This window comes from Eriocheir sinensis, chromosome 31 (assembly GCF_024679095.1).
Source record: "Eriocheir sinensis breed Jianghai 21 chromosome 31, ASM2467909v1, whole genome shotgun sequence".
Taxonomy (NCBI): domain Eukaryota; kingdom Metazoa; phylum Arthropoda; class Malacostraca; order Decapoda; family Varunidae; genus Eriocheir; species Eriocheir sinensis.
Genome location: NC_066539.1, coordinates 4,790,519 through 4,806,439, shown reverse-complemented (window position 1 = coordinate 4,806,439; position 15,921 = coordinate 4,790,519). Strand labels below are relative to the sequence as shown.

The following is a 15,921-nucleotide window of genomic DNA, read 5'->3' as shown; positions in this document are numbered from 1 at the left end:
TTGAGGAAGGTAAGGGAAGGAAGGAAGGAAGGGATGACTACAGAAGGAAAGAAAGAATGAATAGTGGAAGGTAAGGGAAGAAAGGAAGAAAGAAAAGAAGGAAGGCAGAAAAGGAAAAAAAGGGATGAATAAAGAAGGAATGAGAAAGGGGAGATGGAGGAAAGGATGTGGGAAGGGAGATAAGGATGATAGGGGAGAGAGAAAGGAGAAGGATGTATAGGATTGGGTGTGGAGAGAGGAAGAGAGGAAGGAGGGAAGGAAGAAGAGAAGGGAGGAAGGGAGGATGTGAAGAAGGGAAATAAGAAAAGTAAAGGAAGAAGGAAAGGAGGCAAGTTAGACAGGGAGGGGAAGGAGGAGGGAACGAATGACGGAAGGAAAGAAGGGAGGGAGGGAGGGGAGGAAGAAGCGAATTAATAAAAAGTAAGAGAGAGGAAAAGAGGTAAGTTAAAAAGATGGGGAGGGGAGGGAGGAGGGAATGAATGAGGGAAGGAGAGAGAGGAGGAAGGGAGATCAAAGGAAGAGGCTGGAGGGAAAAACAAAACAAAAAAAGGTATAAAATCACTCCGCCATGAGCCTGCCTCGAGTCTACATTAATTTGACGCACCAACTTACTCATCATTACTTAATAACTTTGCTCGCCGGAGAAAAGTCGTCAAAGTAAATCTACATAAATTATCACAACACGGAGGAGGAAAAACGACAACATGGAAACTTTTGTAAATTTCTCTATATACTTGTGTTTTAAGACAATCTGAAAAATATGTCGCCTACGTGGTCTTTTCCTTCATTTCTCATAACTATATTCATCTCCAGCCTTTCCAGGTATAAGAGAAGGTGTTAGAAGATAAAAATGTGTGCTGTTCTTAACGCCGTTTTTCACATCTGACAGTCTGGGCGCTTTCTTTGGTGCAGTTTTTACAGGAAGAAAAATAATAAATAATAATAATAAAAAATAATAAAAAAATAATAAATAATAATAATAATAAATAATAAAAAAAGAATAGGAACGTATGGAGAGCATGGAGGCACCAACTTCTCCCTCCATTCCTTCCTCCCTCCCTGCCCTTTCTAATTTTTTTTTTTTCTACAGTAAGGAAAACAATAAGAAAATAAAAGAAACATACGGAGTTAGCGAATGTATGCACCTACTTCTCTATCCTTTCCTTACTCCCTCCCTTCCCTTTCCCAGGTTTTACAGTGAGAAAAGAATAAGAAATAAGAGAAATAGACCAAATCTGTATGCATCTATGTAATTATCTCTCCCTTCCTTCCTCCCTCTCCTTCCCTTCCCCAGGTGTCGTCTGTGACCTGGAGGTGGAAACTGCTTCTGTGCCTCTCAAAGACAACCCAAAATTACGCTGCAAAGAGAGAGAGAGAGAGAGAGAGAGAGAGAGAGAGAGAGAGAGAGAGAGAGAGAGAGAGAGAGAGAGAGAGAGGGGTGTATGTGTGTGTATGTGTGTGTGTGTGTGTGGGCCATGGGATGAACAGCGTTATCGGCTCACTGAACTGAACGCCCACAGAAGACCTTCCATGTTTACCTAATGGAATAGAGTGACGGTGGTGAGAGGAAGAAGACGGGAGCAGAGGAGAAATAGGAGGAGGAAGACGAATGAAAAAGGAGGCAGCAGGAATGAGAGAGGAGGCAGGAGGGAAAATACAGGAGGCAGAAGGTAGGAAAATAATATAGAAAACAGCTTAAGGAAGAGGACGAGAAGGGAGACGAATATAAAGTGAAGCGGCAGGAATGAGACAAGAGGCAGAAGGCGGGAAAATTAAATAGAAGGCATCAAAAGGAGGAGGAGGAAAAATACAGAAGGCAGAAGGTAGGAAAATAATATAGAAAACAGCTCAAGGAAGAGGACGAGAAGGGAGACGAATATAAAGTGAAACGGCAGGAATGAGAGGCAAGGCAAGAGGGAGACAAGAGGCAGAAGGCGGGAAAATTAAATAGAAGGCATCAAAAGGAGGAGGAGGAGGAGGATAAGAGGAAGCAGTAGGAGGAAATAGAGAAGACAAAAAATCAGAAAGAAAACCACGAAGAAGGAAAGAAAAGGAAGGAAAGAAAATTTGAGGCTCAATATTAAGATGACAACGCACTGAGAGAGAGAAAAGGAGAAGAAGGAAGAAAATAAGTAAACAGAAATGCGAGAAGCGAAAGGAGGGCGAGGGAGGACATTTAAAACCAGGAAGAAAAATGATAATGGTTTGACATGGAAACGCTATCCCCGAAATGACGTCATAGGTAATAATAATAATGATAATGATAAGAAGAAGAAGAAAAAGAAGAAGAACAAGAACAAGAAGAAGACGACAAGAACAAGAAGAAGAATGAAGGGCGAATGGTGTGATTCTCTTAGTATTTTGTGCCAGAGAAAAAAAAACGTAAATATGTGGGGAGAGGTGTGTGTGTGTGTGTGTGTGTGTGTGTGTGTGTGTGTGTGTGTGTGTGTGCGAGCGCGCGGGCTACCCTTAAAAGCCTGACAGCTCGAGATTTCAGACCCTTGGGACGTGGTGTCAATAGAAGTTCACTGAGACACGACCCCGCACCTCAGGTCTTCATAGTTGGCTACACTGATTCAGATTCCCCCCCCCCTCACCCCCCCCCCCGAAGCAAACAAACACAACAAAAAAAACACTTCCAGTCCTCCTGCCTCGAGTTCCCTCCACTCCTTCCTGCTTCCTACTTCTGTCACCCTCCTGGAACTCCCTGCCTGTCCCCGCCGCTGCCTCCGCGTCTGTTCACTCCTCCCTCCCCTTCCTCTCTTCCGGCCTGAGTCCACCCCTGTCCTTTCCGTCTGTCCCTTCCCTTCCTGCCTCAGTTCGTCCCCGCCTCCAGTACGTCCCCAACTCCTTTCATCACATTCAGCTTCCTATTTCAGCTCCAGCCGCCGCTCACGTCCTCTCATCCCTCGCCCCTGCCTCTTAACTCTGCCGCCGCCCCTTAGAGCTCTCATTGCCTTGCTTAGAAGTGACATGCTCAAACGTTTCCGGCACTTTTCATTTACTTTGTTTACTTGCTTTAAACTGAGGAGGGGAGGGGGGTGCCGGGGTAGGAGCCGAGCATGGTGGAGCAGCGCAGTGAATATTTCCTTAATGGTAACCTGGAACCACCTCAATATACGGGGAGCTGAGACCCGGAAGGAATTATAATTATTTATGAGCAGGTTCTTCCTACTCTTCATCTTTATCTGCTTCCTACTTCTCTTCCGCTTTCCCTTCCTTCCTCGTTTTCACCTTTCTCATGTTCCTCCATTTCTTCCATTTTTATGTAACTCCCTACTTCTCTTCAGTTTTTCCTTCTTTCCTCGTTCTCGTCTTCATCAGTCAATCATCTCCCTTAAGAATCGCATTGATCGTCACTTTGCTGCATCGGGAGTGAACTGAATATATCTAAAGGGGCTATTACACAGGGCCAATTTTTCCGTGGATCTTCAGTCAAACCACGATTTCAGCTGGCGTGGTTCTCCTATATCCGTGGTTTTCTGACGTGTCCACGATCTTCCAAAGCTACGGTGGATTTCAACGAAGGACGACGGTATTACTCACCATCATCATCAGCAGCAATAACAAGAAACAAATGAGAACCACGCCAGCGGAAATCGTGGTTTGACTGAAGATCCACGGAAAATTTGCCCAGTGTAATAGCCCCTTATGAGTAACTACTGAAGTGTTTTAATCCTTTCCGCAGGCCGCTCCCGTAAGCCAGTGAGGTATATTCAGAGTTGTCAGCCAGCGGGCATTAGGTCACAAGGCCCATGAACCTTGACCTATTCTTTCAATTATCGTAAATTACCTGTCTTTCTCTGGGGCTTGCAGCAATTACACTTCTATACAATAAGTGATACTATCGTCACCCTCATAAAATAATTTCCTATGTCATTTTTCAGCGATTTCCAGGTTTTTGTTTACATCGATTTTTCAACATGTGACGCCCATTTCCGATTTTTTAACATGTGACGCCCATTTCTGATTTTTCAACACGTGACGCCCATTTCTGATTTTTCAACACGTGACGCCCATTTCCGATTTTTCAACATGTGACGCCCATTTCTGATTTTTCAACACGTGACGCCCATTTCTGATTTTTCAACATGTGACGCCCATTTCTGTATAGTTGCCTTGGTCATTCAGGGTTTGAGTGTTCTAGAATTGGCATTTTCATTTCTGCCTAAATTTTAAACCAAATGAAATAATGACAGTTCTTTTCTGATTTCCCGAGAAGTATAAAATAATGACTTAGGTGGTTTGTTTACGAAGGTGACGCTATTGTTAATAAAAATGAAGCTGATCATTCTCGTTGTTTTATTTATAGTTTGTTGTTCTCTCACAAAGGCTTACAATTGTTCCTTTCGAGTCGCCTCTCTTTCCCTCTGATGACTGAATCGTTCTTTCCCTTCCTTTCCTTTCCTCCAGTAATTCTCTCCTTCCATTAATTTCCTCATTCCCTACGAAAACCTCTTCCTCCTCCTCCTCCTCTTATTACTCTTCCACTAATACTTTCCTTCATCTATTTCCTTTCTCCCTTTTTCTAATAATTCTCCTCCACATCTTCAGCCTAATGTCTCCTCCTCCTCCTCCTCCTTTGTCGTCAGTCCTCAAAGTCTTCAATTATTTGTAATGGGTCGCTCGCACATTTGTCAAGGGAGGGAGAGAGGGTGGGGGAGGAAGGAGTAATGAGGAAGAGGTAGAAAGGGAAGGGAGAGGGAGAACAGGAGGAAGGGGAGAAGGAAAAGAAGAATGCGAGAGAGATAGGATAAGGGGCAGAGAGAGGGGGGCAGAGGGAGGAAGGAGAGAGAAATGAGGGAGAGATAGAAGGGAAGGGGAGGAAGGGAGAGGGGAAATAGGAGAAAATAAGAATGGGAGAGAGATAGGAGAAGGGACAGGGAGGAAGGGTGAGGGGAAAAGGAGGAAGCACAGAAAGAGGGAAGAGAAGGAGGAGTAAAAACTGAAGAAGAATATGAGAGGGACAAAGGTAGAAGGGAAAGGGATGAATGGGGAAGTAAGATGTAGGGAAGGAGAGGAGTAAAAGGAAGGAGTTGAAGTTAAGAAGGGAACGAGACAGGAGTGGGATTAAATTAGACTTGGTAAGGATCGGAGGTTTGGAAAGGAAGAGTTAGGATTTCCTCGAAGTTTCGCTGATGGGTAATAAAACAGTTTCCCTTTAGGAGCGCCACCACCCTACCGCGGCGACGATCAGAACTACTTTTCCATCACAAGTAACGTTGCCATGCAGATTGACGTACTCTGCATCTTATATTTTCAAACTTCCGACCCAAAAACTGTCTCCTGAGCCCCAATAACGAGATTCAGTTATATTTATCGTTAAAATAGTTAATTCCTGATGTTTCTTGGTAATAGACAGGCGTCAAAAAACGGTAAATACTATGCTCTGAGTACGACAATCTGGCAACGGTGATCACAAGCCTGTCGGATGGTGGAGTGATGAGCCGCACTTCATGTCCTCCCTTCCGGCACCACCTCAAGGCCTTTCATCATGCTTCGAGGTCCTAGATAGTCTCCTTTAAGCTAGACTGTCCCTCCTCTGAACCTGAGACTGTTTCCTCTTGAGTCTTGACATCATAGTTTACTCAGGCGCTTTTGTCATGCTCTTAGGGGCTACACTCTTTATCCTAGGCTAACACTGTCGCCGCTGGATCAACACTTTATCTTAGGCTAACACTCGCCGCTGCGTTTTCACTGTTTACCATGGGCTCACACTGTCTCATCTGGCCCCACACTGTCTCCCCTAGACCCACACTGTCTCTCCTTTGGGCTACACTGCTTCTCTATTAAGATCTATATTTGAATGTTGGTCTTAATGCAATCAACTTACCGCCCACCGTTGCTCTTTTATTCCACTTCTGAGATACTTCCTTCCTTCAGCGGTAAGGGAGGCTGCTAAGTGTTTCAAAGTAAGTTTAATGACAAGGCTTCAATCTTAATGGGGGTGAGTTAGTGTTCGCTTCATTTGTCCATGGCCGTCTTTCTTCACATCGTAAGCATTTTTCTTCCTCAGCGGTGGAGGGAGAAGACGTTACGAGTTACACAAAGTTTAATGAGAAAAGTTGCCAAATGGTGATAAATCGGTGTTCTCAAGATCTAGCCAGCTGATCTTCTTTCCTTGACCTTAAAAGCATTCTTCTTCTCTTCCATTGGCGAGGAAAAATATCATTACGAGCTACTCAGTAAGCTTCATCAAATGCAAAGTCATAGGGTGCTACATCACTCAGTCGATCTAATCAGCTGATCTTCCTTCTTTGACTTCGAAAACATTCTCTTCTCTTTCAGCGGTGAGGGAAAATAACGTTTCGAGCTATGCAGTAAACTTTATCATGTGCAAAGTCTAACGATGTTACATCATTGTTCTGTCGATCTAGTAAGCCTGTCACTCCCTATCTGTGTCCCTTTCTCCGCTTTTTCATTTTTCTCTTTCAGCGGCGACGAAATAATGTTACGATCTATTCATTGATTTTAAAAAGAAACTCTAACGCTATATGCTGCTAAATCAGTTTTGCCACTCACAGCCTGTCTCCCTTTCTTCGCATGGTATAGTTTTTCTCTTCCAGCGGTGACGGGGAAATATTAACCCGGTAACAGCGACGGGCCAAATTTGTGGCTTTACCGTGTACCAGCGATGGGCCAAAATTTACCATGATATAAACCCCCCAAATAGATGATGCACAAACTGATCACAAATGCATTGGTACTATATATTATGAAATGGCTTGCGTGAGTGATGATTTTTTCTCATTAATTCGCTTAGAGGGGCCTTTAAGATACATGTTCCCCGCAGCTACCGGGTTAAGAACGACAAAGTTCATTTTACAGCCCTACAGACAAATGGGGCTAAATCAGTAGTCGCGCCGGTTATATTCATTTTTTTTTTTCTTTACCAACGGCAGGAAAATGTTAGGAGTTACGTAATGTATATAAGATTACTAAGAATGGTTGCTAAATGATGCTAAATTTATCTTTTTATCTATCTATCTACCTATCTATCTACCTATTTATCTATATGCCTGTATTTATCTATTAATCTGTCGGTCTATGTATTCCTATCTCACTTTCTACCTAACTATCTAAAATTCTAGAGAGAAAGAGAGGTATGGGTAGAGGAAGTAATAAAGGAAAGAGAGTGTAGGCGGGGACAGAGGGGGGGGGGGGAAAGGGAGAGATGGGGAGACAAGGAATAAGAGGGAGAAAGGGAAATATGCAAATTGGGAGAAAAGCAAATGAGAGGTGAAACGAGGGAGAGAAGGAGAGAGAAAAATATGGATAGAAGGAAGTAAGACGGAGAGCCCGTACCTGCCGTGTAGCTGGGCGTCTGGCGTCGGTCGTACGTCATCTTGTCGTCTTCGGAGACAAACAACTGATCCAGCTTCTTCAGTTCGCTGCTGGGGATGCTGTACCTCCTGGGTCCTCCGCTGCCGCCCTTCCTGGCTCCTACTTTCTCCCCTCCTCCTGCCGGGGCTTTTCTTTCCCCTCCTCCTCCTCCTGCTGGAGTGGCGCCGTACGTACCAGTGGCATCCCCTCCATCGACGCCACCACCACTTCCGCCTCCGCTGCTGCCATTGTCCGCCGAGTCATTGTTGCCAACACCGCCGTGACTCCTGGAAACAAGGCCTTCGTTATTGAGTCTCATGCATTAACTTGTGTGATCTAGATTAAATGAATAACACTCAAAAGCACTTCCATACACTCGCTGATAACGTCTGATACATGTTAGTAAAAGGTGTGACTTCCCTACATATTGGTTGGTGTTAGTACGTTTGCCTTCCTATCATCACAAGGTTATCATCAACCGTGTACCAAAGCAAAATCAGACGAGGTAGCATAGACTTAACCAGCGACTCCTTTTGACACTGCTCTGGGTGGCCGAGGTTGGTGCTGCCTGAATAGGAACTCTCGTCTAATGGTAATGTAAAAAGTAGCAAAGAGAAAAAGGAGACAAAGCACTGAGGTGTAAATATACGATTTAAAGAATTCTCCAGAAAAGTTCAGTAAAACTCCAGAAGGTCTCGTTTTTAGCAGGCTCGCCTCCAGACACTGTTAATCATCCGAGTAAAAAAATGGTAAAGTAAATTGTTCCTGAGGAGTGAAAGTTTTCCCCCCCAAAAAAGAAGGGCTACATCGTCTTGCCGACAGGACGAACGAGTTTTCTGCCTCACAGTTGAGTTCACTTCGTTGATGCCGCCGTAAAATAACTCACCCGAGGGCCTCCTGTTGCCGTCTGCTGCCAAATTAGCTCAAGACACAAAGCTCTTCCCGTCTAATATCATCGCGGCTTTAGTGTTTTTTTATCGGTAGACAAAAAGACACAGAAAGATAGAAGGATACAGACAAACTGATAGAGACACAGACATAGAAAGAAAGGCAGAAAGTTAAATATACAAACACACAGACAGACATTTAGACAGATGGATACAAGGCTACACAGAAGGACAGAGACAAAGAGACAAACAGACAGTCCTATTTACTGATAGACATGTAGACACTTAATGACAAAGAGATAGAGAGAATCATATACACACAGACATGCAGATATTCGAATATGCAGACGAAAAGACATAGACAGACAGATAGACACAGAGATTTACACAGAATAACACACACACACACACACACACACACACACACACACACACACACACACACACACACACACACACACACACACACACACACACACACACACATTTAATATGGCACAGGAAAATATCGACATGAATAGACGAAAATATGTCCTTGTCGACAAAATTAAATTGAAAAAAAACTCGACAATTTATTAATATTTACATCAGGTGATTCGCGACGGAAGCACCCAAACATTTCCTTCATTTTCGAGTTCCCGACAACGAGGGTGGAGAGGAATTTCCTTTTTCAATATTGTCCTTTTTTTTCAGCATGCCAAAACCAGCAGCGAAAGTGTTATAATGTCTTGCTGGCTGCCAGAGGGAATGTGTGAAGATGGGAGGGAGGGAGGGAGAGAGGGAGGAAGGGAGGGAGAGAGGGATGGAGGTAGGGACGAACGGAGGAGGAGTGGGAAGGAGGAAAGAAAGGACGGGAAAAGTCAAGAGAGGAAGAAAGGATTAAATGAAAAACTAAAAGAGAAATTAAGGAAAGTTAAGTCAGAAAGAGAGAGCAAGAGAACGAAAAGAGGAAGAAAGAAAAAAAGATCAATAGAAAGAAGGAAAGAACAACAGAAGAAAACGAACGAGAAAAAGAGGGACTGATAAAGAAAAGGAAAGGAAAGAACAAAACAAATAATGGAACGATGAACGACAGAATGAACGGTAAAGCGAAAGACTGAACGAATACATGAATAAACAAATGGATAAGTCAAACAGATGAAAATATGCTATCGAGAACCAGCATCGAGCCAATACGTAACTCCCGGATGATACTGACAGGTTAGTTTTTAACCAACATGTGTAAGGAAGCAAAGTTAATAAGTCAGGGCTCGCATTGTTGAAGAGAGATAAATAGAGTTAGATATAGGGATGGAGATAGTACACACACATACACACACACACTGAACGGATAGCAAGACGGCCCCGCGTTCAGGAGGACGCGAGCTCAATCCCCGACCGGTGCCACCAAGCTGGGATTTTTCAGCCGCCGCCGAGTGGCTTAAAAACTACCCACATGCTGTCCAGAAGACCACCTATCAACCCGGACTCTAGATTCTAGGATTAAAGATGAGCTCCGGGAGGACAGCATGAGCCAATGCAAGATGGTGCCACTATAAACACTCGCCTGCGCCAGAACGGGAAAAAACATCAAAAAACAGTTAAAAAGGAAAAAAAATACTGAAACAAAGCTGGACGCGGAACAAAGAAAACAAAAAGAAAAAATAAGACAATGAACAAAATATGACTAAAGTGGAGAGGAAAAACACCATGTGGCAGAGAGAGAGAGAGAGAGAGAGAGAGAGAGAGAGAGAGAGAGAGAGAAACTACAAATGTGGCGCCGCTGAGGGAGTATATAGAGTAGTGTAGTAGAGTGCAGTCAAGATGTACGCTTCGGCAGACCTCCCCTAAATACGTTGATCTTGAGTGACGTGTACGGAGAGTGGAGGACGCTTGGTGAGGGGCGGCGGAGTAGACGTAACGAGAAAGGAAGGGAGGCTTGTAAAAAGTGAGTTACAATTTTCTACACTAGCAAGTGATGTACGGAGGGAGAGGGGGAAGGGCGGGAGGGCAAGGGCAGAAAGGGATAGAAAGCGATGAAGGAGAAACGATGAGAAAGGGAGATCAGTAGTAAAGGAGAAAGGAAGGGAGGGAGAGATATGTCTGAGGAAGAGATAGAAATAGAAGGAGGAGGGGAAAGGAAAGGAAAGGAAGATAGCAGTAAAGGAGGAAGGGAGGACAGGTGATAAGGGAGAAATGAAGAGGGAGGAAGAGAAAGATATAAAGGGAGTTAGGGCAAGGACTGAGAGAGGGATAGAAAGAGTAGGAGGGAAAGGAGAAGGGAAAGGAGGATCTGCAGTAAAGGAGGGAGGAAGAGCAGGAGTTGAGAGAGGAATTGAAGAGAGGATGAGAAGGAATAGAAAAAATGAGGGAGAATCAACAGAAGAAGAGTAGACGGAATGGAAGAGAATTAAAAGAAAAACGGGGAGAAAAGCGAAATAGTGAAAAAGTGAAACAAAGGAGATGAAGAGAAAGAGGATGGAGGGAGAAAAGGAAGAAGAGGAGGAGTAATTAGAGGAGGAAGAAGAGGAAGAATTAAGATGAAAAAAAAAAAAGATTCTTACGCCAGCCTGAATGGGAGGGAAGGAGGAGGAGGAAAATGAGGAAGAGGAGGAAAAGGATTGAAGGCTAATTGACATAAGAGAAAATGAACAGAAAAATGAAGACTGGACAATAGACGAAATGAAGTATACGGAACTTGAAGAGATAAAAGAAAAGAAAAAGATGGAGGAGGGTAAGAAGCATACTGATGAAAAAGGGACAAAAAAAAATGAAAGGAAGACCGAAAAAAAAGTGACGGATATTAAATGAGAAAGAGAAGGAAAATGAGAGGTGGAGGAAGAGAAGGAGGAGGGGAAACGGAGGGGCGTGGAATGGAGACAGGGGAATGAGACCGACCTGCTGTTCTTTTCCTGGGCTGCGGTCTTACGTACGTCACACGATGAAAAAAAGAAGAAGAAAACTCCCACATTGTAACATGTTTTCCCCGAACCCGACGTTACCGGCCTACTTCCACCCTGTAAAAATATGCGTAAAGATTTCAAGTTAATTAAGGCGGGTCGAGCAGGCTTAGGTTACACACACACACACACACACACACACACACACACACACACACACACATATAGGAGAGGAGTTATTAGGTGTGCGTGTGCGTGTGCGTGTGTGTGTGTGTGTGTGTGTGTGTGTGTGTGTGTGTGTGTGTGTGTGTGCGTGCCGACCAATGCTAAACACGGCCATGAGCGTGGGAGGATATTTCGGCAGAGCACAATAATCTCTCTCTCGCTTTAATTCTTCGGTAAATGGAGCTCACTTCGAAAGCCCAATCCCGAACTTTCCCTTCAAACTTGAGCTGCGCCTTGAATTTTCACCTTTTTCTTCTCCTCCCCCACGTTCCCCTCTCCTCTTGCTTTCTTGTCTCCTACTCGCTCGCTCTCTCCCTCCTCCTCCTCCACCTCCTCCTTCCCCTCCTCTTCCTCCTCTGCTTCCTCCACTGTCTCAATATTCATGCATAAATTAATAAGTTCCAGGCGTGGGCGAAGGATTACAATACGAGCGTTGAATTCTCTCTAACAATTTGGTATAGTTTCAGTTAATATTTCACCCTTAAGGGCTCGGCGGGGTGAGGAACGACTGAAGCAACTCGATCCTCACCCTGGAAAAAGAGACGCTTACGAGGAAATGTGATTCAGGTCTTCAAGTACCTAAAGAACTTTATTGACCTAGAAACCACCTCTATAACTAAAAATAACGGTGTACCCATGAGGCGATGTAGTACTGACATCGGTTGTAGGTTCTTCTCAAAGTGAATCCTCCGTCAGTGGAAAAAAAAAATCCTGCAGAAGTAAACGGTGAAGGTAAAGTTGGGAGCATACAGCTAAGTGTGGCGGCGGTGCTCACCTCCGTCCCGCTGGCCCTTTGAGCTTGTGGTGGGAGAGAACCCTTTAATCCGACACAGGGCCAGTTTTTCATCCGGGTCACCACAGTTTATCATCCCCAGGTTTCCCCAGGCACCCATTGATCGACCATCCCGAAAAGGAGGATGAACAGCTGGATGGGCTGCATGCCGACAGCCTGTGCCGGGATTCGAACCCATGGCCGCAGATTCGTAGTTAGGAACGCCAACTGCACAGCGGAGGCGCCTGCAAAAGTTTTAAGTGCAAAAACCATCACCTCCTCTAAAATCGAATCGACCGTTACTTTGTTGCGTTAGGATTAAACTGAACTTATGTACCGAAGTGCTTTCGTCAGCTATCGAGCAGATGAAATCACTAATAAGGGGAACCTTGTAATGAGCTAATAGGCACCTGTTGCCTGCCTTTCCTTGTTTCCATGTTTCTTCCCCCTCTTCCTCCTTTTCTTCACAAAGTTTCACGCATAACTTAAGTTCCAGGCGTGGGCGAGGCAATACAATACGAGCAGTGAATTCCCTCCAGTAATCTGACATGGTTTCAATGCGTTCCGCCTCCATCTCCTCCTCCTCCTTCCTTCTCGCCCAATCTCCCTCCCTCCCTTCTCTCGCACATGCACAAGGGGCGCCGTGCTCTGCTTTCGCCTGCCTCTTGGTACCACGCGGTTTCCTCCTGCTGGAGTGTGGGGATCCTGGGCTTCGCCATTTCGGGACACAGCCCGCACCTGGGTGTGTCGAGTCCGCGGCGGCCTCTTCCTGACGGCTGCACCCATCGCCGACATCACGCGCCTGAGGAGTCCACGGCAGGAAGGCTAACTGCAGCCACCTCGAGCAAGGCTGTTGCACAAGCCTCTACTCTTCTCTCCGCACCAAGTTAAGTAGCCAGTCGTTAGTGTAGCCAGGGCAGGTTAGTCTTGTGTGAGGACGAAAAACGCTAGGCTCAGCTGGGTGTGTATGTGAGGATTGTCTGTGTCTTGTTCTTTGTGTAATAAAGTCTGTGCATAGTTGTACACGAGCCTTATCAGCAACCCTTTTGCCTGTGCGTGTGTTCTTCCAGCCCCGTAAGGAGTAAATAAGAACCCCACGGGTGTGATTTAAGCAGGTAATTTGTGTGTACACCGTAGTGTGTCTGGCGCGCCGCGGGGATCAAACCCTTTGTTGGCTAGTTTCCGCCATTTGAGCACACGCCTGTTATAATCATATTTTACCCCGTGTCATGCGTCACGATCTCTGCCCCGTGTATCCGCCTCGACACATTAACGCTACGGCAGGAAGAAAGGAGGCGGGGGAAAGAGAGAAAGGGTTATATATATTAATTCATTTATCTATTGTATCTAAAAATGTTTCCGTTTGTTTGTTTGTTTGTTTGCGTTTGATTGTTATATGTGTGTGTGTGTGTGTGTGTGTGTGTGTGTGTGTGTGTGTGTGTGTGTGTGTGTGTGTGTGTGTGTGTGTGTGTGTGTGTGTGTGTGTGTGTTTATAGTGTAAAGTCAAAGGCATATAATGCAGAGCATCCTTTTGATGGCCTTCCCTTACTACTCTTACGTGTCCCTCGTGAAGGTAACGCAGTAACAATCTCTCTCTCTCATTAGTAAATTTGCAGACGACACAAAGATTGGCAACTCGGGTCTCACTGACGAAGACAGGCAAAGCCTCCAAGAGGATTTGCACAAAATTTCAGCTTGGTCGGATAGATGGGAGATGCCCTTTAACGTAGACAAGTGCCAGGTCCTTCAAGTTGGAACGAGGAATAAGAAGTTCGAATACGAAATGCGCGGCGTTAAACTCAAAAGCGTTCAATGCGTCAAAGACTTGGGGTCAAAATCGCGTCAAACCTCAAATTCTCACAGCAATGCATCGATGCAGCAAATAAAGCGAACAGAATGATGGGCTTCATTAAAAGAAACTTTGTATTCAAGAATAAAGATGTAATACTCCGCTCTACAACAGTTAAGTCAGACCCCACTAGGAATAAGCTGTACAGTTATGGTCACCCTACCATGCAAAGTATATTGCTAAATTAGAAGGTTTTCAGCGACGGGCAACGAAAATGAACACATCCTTGAGCAACAAAACCTACGAAGAAAGGCTTTCTACCCTTAACATGTTCTCTCTTAAGAAACGTCGCCTCCGAGGAAAACTGATCGAATGTTTTAAAATACTTAATGGTTTCACGAATGTAGACAGATCAACATTGTTTATGATCGATGACACTTTGCGCACGAGGAACAATGGCGTAAAACTCAGATGTAGACAAGTAAATTCAGACTGCACCAAATTTTTCTTCACCAACGTTGTAGTGCGAGAATGGAATAAGCTTCCACCGTCAGTGGTCCAGTGTAACACGACTGACTCCTTCAAAAATAAGCTCGACCGTCACTTCCTTCAACTTAATATCAACTAGAGTAGAAATGCAACGTTTTGGAGTCTTCTGATTAATGTAAAATCACTTAGGTTTAAGGACAGACCACCAAGTCTGGACCATGGGGTCTGTGTGGTCTGATTTTCTATGTAAATCTATGTAAATCTCTCTCTCTCTCTCTCTCTCTCTCTCTCTCTCTCTCTCTCTCTCTCTCTCTCTCTCTCTCTCTCTCTCTCTCTCTCTCTCTCTCTCTCTCTCTGAAAAAAATATTATTATTTCTACGGTGAAATGTTGCCATATTCTGTTTACGTCTCGCTCGCGTAAACACACACACACACACACACATATCATTATTGTTAGCATTTTCTTTTCATCCTATAACAAAAAAATATTAAATTACCCTACAAATTGCTGCGTGTTTTTTCTTATTACAATCCTTGCGGTTGTGCGAATATTCTTTTTATGACTTTCAACAAAGTACTAATGTGAAAAATGAGGCAACTTTAAATCTGTCATTCGTTTTTCGTGTGTGTGTCGGAGAAAAGTGATACAGACCCATATTTTTCTCTCCTTCTCTCGCCACTGACAAATTATTTCCCAGGCGGCCACACCCACGGCAACACAACCACGATGACACACGCAGACGACGAGGACAGCGAGGACGCAAAGCCGATTACCGTGTGTCTGTGTGTCTGAATAAACTCGACGACTGAGCTTTTACAATCCTCCACCACCACCAACACTAAATTGTTTCCCTGATAAGAACACACCGGACATTATAACAACCCTGACGCGCACTGACGATGACAACAGTGAGGAAGTTCAATCGATTTTTGCTGTTATTATACTCGGTCTGATTAACGCTGACGGCTGCTGACTTTTCTCTCCTTTTTTACTCTCCCTCCACCATCCCAAAATTACTTTATCGGCAGCCGCGTGGACGAGCAAAACAACGGGACAGCATTCTCCCTCAAGGCCTCCACCGCAGCACCAGCTTTTTCTGTATTCTTCCTCGAGCTCTTTGTTGCCCTCATATAAGGGTCGCGTTACCAGAAGCAGCGGGGATCATGTTTCTTAATGGCCCCCCCAAAGCGAGAAAAATGAAAAAAAATCATCTCTCACACAAACCATTCCATAATATATATCAAAGCATTTGTGATCAGTTTGTGTATCATCTGTTTTGGGGGGTTTAAATCATGGCACAAATTTGGCCCGTCGCTGCTACCGGGTTAAAATCCTTCCTTTTTGTAGTGTTATTTGAATATGCTGTATGTTCTTACTGTTGCGCTTTTATAGTGTTCTGAATATATTTGATTGCTTTATTTGTTCCGAGTTTTAATAGACTATTATCTATATCGCTTCTTCTGGAATTAGCACTTTTATTTCGTTTTTTTTTTATATATAAGTTAACGATGGTTCCTGCGTACATTTTTTTTCATCATTCTTCTCACTTTCCTTTC

General features: G+C 44.4%; 1 protein-coding gene across 2 annotated transcripts in view; it reads right to left on the bottom strand.

The window, feature by feature from the left end:
- Nucleotides 1-15,921, bottom strand: part of LOC127005837 (glycine receptor subunit alpha-2-like) — a 44,628-nt gene that overhangs the window by 16,110 nt on the left and 12,597 nt on the right. For both annotated transcript variants that reach the window (XM_050875025.1, XM_050875024.1), the window contains exon 3: nucleotides 7,306-7,610. In XM_050875025.1, the coding sequence (XP_050730982.1) occupies nucleotides 7,306-7,610 (305 nt within the window). The remainder of the gene's footprint in view (nucleotides 1-7,305; nucleotides 7,611-15,921) is intronic.